Source organism: Carassius gibelio, chromosome B11 (assembly GCF_023724105.1).
Source record: "Carassius gibelio isolate Cgi1373 ecotype wild population from Czech Republic chromosome B11, carGib1.2-hapl.c, whole genome shotgun sequence".
In the NCBI taxonomy this organism is placed as follows: Eukaryota; Metazoa; Chordata; class Actinopteri; order Cypriniformes; family Cyprinidae; genus Carassius; species Carassius gibelio.
In genome coordinates, this window is record NC_068406.1 from 21977589 (window position 1) to 21983857 (window position 6269).

General features: G+C 39.9%; 1 protein-coding gene across 1 annotated transcript; it reads left to right on the top strand.

The window, feature by feature from the left end:
• Positions 1-237: 237 nt before the first annotated feature.
• Positions 238-5469, top strand: LOC127968396 (neuronal acetylcholine receptor subunit alpha-2). Its single transcript, XM_052569589.1, has 6 exons — positions 238-546; positions 1007-1158; positions 1272-1316; positions 1447-1556; positions 2762-4124; positions 4823-5469. The coding sequence occupies exons 1-6, from the start codon at positions 489-491 to the stop codon at positions 4946-4948; spliced, it is 1854 nt and encodes a 617-aa protein (XP_052425549.1). The 5' UTR covers positions 238-488; the 3' UTR covers positions 4949-5469.
• The last annotated feature ends 800 nt before the right edge of the window (positions 5470-6269 follow it).

A 6269-nucleotide genomic window follows, 5' to 3' on the forward strand; every position in this document is an offset into this window, starting at 1 on the left:
TCCTGCCCTCTCTCTCTCTCTCTCTCTCTCTGTGTGACACATTCTCAGGTATAAAGCGCAGCCTCCGGCACATAACATCTACTCATCGTAATAAGCAGAGATTGGAAAGTGCAGGGGCCGGGGAGTAGAGATACTGAGAGTGAAACAGCAAAACAAACACAGAGAGAGAGAGAGAGAGAGAGAGAGAGAGAGAGGGAGAGATGGTAGGAGAGGAAGTGGGAGGGAATAGAGTCTAATGACAGCTAGAGATGCATTCTGAGGAACCCCTCACTTTTACAAGAGGTTTGGACACTGAATGACTTTTTGTGGCTGTTTTCAACTTTAACTTTTGGGGGTCTTTTTTCAGTTTAAGGATAGATGGTCTACGGGGCTTTTCAGGGATGTTTTTTATGTGATTTTGACTTATATTAGCCCAACTGGAAATAGTTTTGCGTTCCGGTGACGAAATTCTTGCAGAGAGGGTTATCATCTGACATCCGGTGGACAAGATGAGAGCAGCGAGGAGTGTCTTCTTTCTTCTTTCTGTCTGTCTGCAGCAGGCATATGGTAAAGTCTGACCTTCAGCTTAACTTTAAAAGTAACTCGCTGCAGTTACACAATACACAGCTTTCCTATTTATGTATTGATGCAGTGTGAATGAGGGGGTGAGAGCAGCTCTGGGGCTGTTTTGCCAAAAAAAAAAAAAAAAAAGTAACTATAAAAATAATACTTATAATACTATATATATATATATATATATATATATAATGTGCAGACACTATCACTCTCTCTTTTAGCTTATTCCCTTTATGATATACTATAATAATAGTTCTATATTTATAATAACATAATTCTTAATAATAATATAATTATTATAACTATAATAGTATAACTATTATTTGAAATAACAATAAACAGCAAGTTCTGCATGTTACAAATGGAAACAGCTTTTATCCTATTTTCATAATTTAAGGCAGATTTAACCAGCACTGTGGAAACTAGTTTATGTATTTTATCCTCTCACCAGTGTTTTCCAGCACTCCAGCTCATGCCCTTGCGGAAGAAAGACTTATCCGGTCTTTGTTTAGAAACTACAACAAGCTCTCTCGTCCAGTGGCAAACATCTCAGAAGTGGTTCTGGTCCACTTTGGCCTGTCCATTGCTCAGCTCATCGATGTGGTGAGTCTCAGATGCACTCCAGCACAGCAACATCCTAAAAAACTGTAGAGTTACCCACCTGTCTCATTACTCACTTATGCATGGATGTCCTATTTTGTTTCATAATAAACCAGGATGAGAAGAATCAGATGATGACCACAAACGTCTGGGTGAAACAGGTAGGTTTTCATCAAAAAAGAATTGGGCATTAATGAGATTTGTAATTGGATCTGGGCTCTTGTTGCTTCACTCTCCATCCCTGTCATACCTGCTGGTTGTGAGCAGTGATGAGCACACGTTTCCCTGCAGGAGTGGAGCGATTACAAGCTGCACTGGAACCCAGAGGAGTATGAGAATGTCACCTCCATCAGGATCCCCTCCGAGATCATCTGGAGACCAGATATCGTGCTCTATAACAAGTGCGTGAAGCTTTTAACAATCCGGAATTCAGCCAAATCCATTTCTTAAAAATGGACATCCTCAAACACTGTTATCCTCATGCAGTTCCAGCCTTGTAAGGTGTTCACGCTATTCTTTGGGTACCTGTTAGTTAACTCTTTTCCTCAGGGTGATGTGCTTCTTACAGAGGAAACGGGTGCATAAAATTTGTACTCTTTAATCCCCATTTAATCTTAATTCTGTCTTCTGTTCATGTAGTGATAACTAGATGACATGGGAATTAGGCTGTGAGTTTTGATCTGTGCTGCCCTTATAAGATACCAGGTTGAAGTGAATAAAATTATAGACAGAGTAGCCCTACTTATAAAGGTGCATGGTGTGTTGGTTTTGCACTTAGTGAAAGCCATCTCATACATTACAATTACTGATCAGAAATGCTTTATAATTGGTTGCCTGTTTTAGAAATGTAGCCTTTAACATTATTTGTCAAATCTACAAAATTAGCATAAGGTAATGTAAGGATTTTTTTTTTCCCTTGATGTCACACTGACTTCATAAAACTATCAGAATTATGACTTTCAGCATCTAATTCTGTTATGATCACAAAATGAAAAATTCTTTCACTGTTTAATGGGCCCTGATATTGTTCCACGTCTGTTTGATTCATTGGAGTTTGCAAAAATGATAATAATAATAGATAATAATGACAAGAAAACAAGCCTGTCATTCACGCTGTCCGGTTCCAACAAATGACTTTGAATCGGTTCTTCTACAGAATCAACAAACATCTGACGCACTTCAACAAAGTTACAGTTAGTTTCATTGACGTACAGTACAGTCATGTGAAAATTGTATTGATTGAAGATTGAATTCAATATTATATTTGAAAATTTTGTAGGCCAAGTCATTTTTGACCAGGAACATCACAAGTGTGACAAAGTGGGAGGAAAAAAATATCATGCTTTTTTGTTAGTCGTAATATGCTGTCTGAGGGACGTCATAAGGTTTCAGTCCAATGATGTGATAATATAATATAAAATATATTTGCTTTATTAAGAAGAAAGTTTTGAAAGTTGAATGGTTAAGCAATTGTCAAAGACGTCACAGCTTTAATGACGGTTTGGCTCACTGTGATTTACTCTGACACCACTAAAGCGGTCTTTCACATTGTTTGAACGATATTTCATTGCTGGTTCTGTCTGACAGTTTTGTGTTTAATCTGCAGTGCGGATGGAGACTTTGCGGTGACTCACTTGACTAAAGCCCAGGTGTTTTACAACGGCAGGATCAAGTGGAAACCTCCTGCCATTTATAAAAGCTCCTGCAGCATCGATGTCACCTTCTTTCCCTTCGACCAGCAAAACTGCAAGATGAAATTCGGCTCTTGGACGTACGATCGGGCAAAGATTGACCTGGTCAGCATGGCCAGTGACGTAGACCAGATGGACTACTGGGAAAGCGGGGAGTGGGTCATAGTAAACGCCGTCGGCACTTACAACATCAAGAAGTATGAGTGCTGTACGGAAATCTACCCAGATATCACCTACTCCTTCATCATCAGACGTCTGCCCCTGTTCTACACCATCAATCTAATCATCCCCTGCCTGCTTATATCCTGCCTGACCGTGCTGGTCTTCTACCTTCCCTCAGAGTGTGCGGAGAAAATCACGCTGTGCATCTCTGTCCTCCTCTCTCTGACTGTTTTCCTCCTGCTTATCACCGAAATTATTCCCTCGACCTCGCTAGTCATCCCGCTCATTGGCGAGTACCTCCTCTTCACCATGATCTTCGTCACTCTCTCCATCATCATCACAGTGTTTGTGCTCAACGTCCACCACCGTTCATCCCGCACGCACAGCATGCCCCACTGGGTCCGCCAGCTCTTTCTACACCTGGTGCCCCGTTACCTGTTCATGAAACGTCCGCCTGCCTCGGGTAAGAGGAACTGCGGGAAACTGATTGAGATGATGCACAAGCCAATGGCGTCACACTCCATGTTCCTGCGGAACAACATTCTGGATATTTCTCCGCAAAGTCCGCTCCCTCATTCGGACGTGACCTCGGTTGCCAAGTTGGATCAAATTCAGCAGGACTCTTCCCCCAAACCCATGTTTTTCTGCAGTTCTCCCAGCAGCCAGTATTCCATCCTGCAAGAGGAAACGTTGCAAACATCTCAAACGCTGGCCCTCGGTTATACGTGTGCATTCACAAACAGCATTTTTGCTTCAAGCACAACTTCATTTCCAGGTACTATCCTTGGTACTCTGCTAGACACCGTCCCGCAGGAACGAGCCAAGTTTACAGAAGGTGATATCCAAGGCCGGAGTGCCGAGGGCATCTGCATCGAAGCCAAAGAGAGAGTTCTGGGAGCAGAGAGCTGTCAACACTGTCTCACATCTGAGAGGACGAGTCTGCAGAAGCTTGATCAGGAGGAAGTCGGGAGGTGTACTACACATAACTTGCCCAGCGCCCAGATCTTCAGCTCTAATAAAGACAGCACTACTGATCTGTCGCAGTCCTTGATAAAAGCCTTGGAAGGAGTTCAGTACATTGCTGACCATCTGAGAGCAGAGGATTCAGACTTTTCAGTAAGTATTACTTATTTAAAAAGTGGTTCACCTTCAGGACAAATGACAATTATTTTATCACTGACGTGTTATTCCAAACCTGTGTCACTTCCTTTCTTTGGGGGAACACAAAAAGAGATGTTTTGAAAAATGCTCACATTAGGGCAGTGGATTTAATGCATTAATTTGATGGAAAATAGAAAATTAATGGAAAAAATGATGTGTTATATATGAACACCATCCCGACCCGATGTAAAACGGTGCGGGAAGCTTCGCTGTATGATTACATTCTTGTTTAAACTCATATGTGTTTGGAATGACATGAGGGTAAGAAATACATTTGTTTTTTAGTAATCCTGGGAAAAAAATGCAATAAAGATAAGAGTAAACACAAACACAAAAGAACTTTAAAGGTAAAAAGAATGTAACAAAGAATATCCAGGATCGAAAAACTTACAATAAACACCTTGAAACATTAGATTCCTCTTTAGCAAGAGATTCTTCTGAGGCACTTTGAACTGGCCTTTGATACTAGTATTATTTTTTTATCACTGTTCTTGCTACAATACAAAAAAAAAAAACAGAAAACACTGTGGTCTCACAGGAAAGTAGTCATCCAAAAAAAAAAAAAAAAAAAAAATTCAATTCTGAGAGGGAAAGGCATGAGTGGAAAATATTTCATGATATCTGAAATGAATGAATCTCCTTTTTCCCACCAGGTGAGGGAAGATTGGAAATACGTTGCCATGGTGATTGATAGAATATTCCTCTGGATGTTTGTGCTGGTGTGCATTCTGGGAACCGTCGGACTTTTCCTCCCACCGTGGCTGGCTGGAATGATCTAGATCCTCGTGTGGAGTCTCTTGACTCTTTGCTCGGTCGTCGTGATTTTGCAAAGGAAGACATGTTCCAGGATCCATATTACTGACCAAAAATATAGACCTAACCCAATCCCTACCCCTAAACCTAACCCTAACCACAATGTATTCCTAAAATCAGAGAGAAATGAAAGGTGAATAACAAGGGTGTACAAGCATCAAACCCTGAATGTAAGCCTAAAAATGACATGTCTTCAAAACGCGCCCCATGATTCTGATTGGTTGATTGGAATGTTGTTCAAGGAACATGTTGTGCTTGGTGAAATCACGTTCACCGATTGGATCTGTGTAGGCGGGGAATGGCCTTGTCAATCACACTTGACTTCAGTGACCTCATTAAACGTCTGCTGTCATGGAAATTAAGTGATGTTTAATGTCATTGCTTCTCAGTGTGACAGGGAGATAGTAGTGGGATTCTGTGCACTTTAAGGACTGTTTTGGGTTAAATGCAAGTTCATGAAAAATTACATAAAATAAAATGAAACTGATGTGACCATTTACTCTTTCAAAATCAATGATTTTCTGTATCCAGTGGAATTTCTCTCTTCCATACAAATACAATGAAGCGAGATTTAACAGTTCACCATTTCTGTCTTAATTTACTCACCTTATTCCAAACCTGTATGTGTGTCTTTCTTCTGCTGAACACAAAAGATATTTGAAGAATGTGGGTAACCAAACAGTTGGTCCCCATTGACTTTCATACTATTTTCTTCATCATTAATCATTTTTGAGTGAACTATGACTTTGTGTCATCATGTCATCATTTTTTATATTCCGAGTTTTCTGAGGTCATCAGTCTGTGTGCAGTAACCTGCCCTATTTAACCTGGAACCTTCCTTTAAAGAAAACTGGGTGAGTTGATTCAATCTGTCACTATATACATATCTAAAACACAGACATAAACAAAGAATACATCTACTTGAATAGTTTACAAGAGAACAGATGTAAAGTATTTACATCAATATTTTCACCTATTCTGAGAATTCACCCTTCGTTGAGAGTTTGATTGACATGCGATCTGACCAATCATAGAACGTGAAATGTGTATTGAAGACTCTCTGTGGTTGAAACATCTAATATGTATTCAAGTTTATGCCGTGCAGTTAATAAAAATAGATGAACAGTTCATGCGGAGCGATCGGTCACAACACATGAGAAAGCCACAAAACTGTACTTTTTCTTTGTATTTCTATTTTTAAAAATGAAGAAATTTTAAAGCTGAAACTTTCTCATAACAAAATCATGTGAAATTTTTAGTGAAAAATACATTGTGGAGCAAATAGGA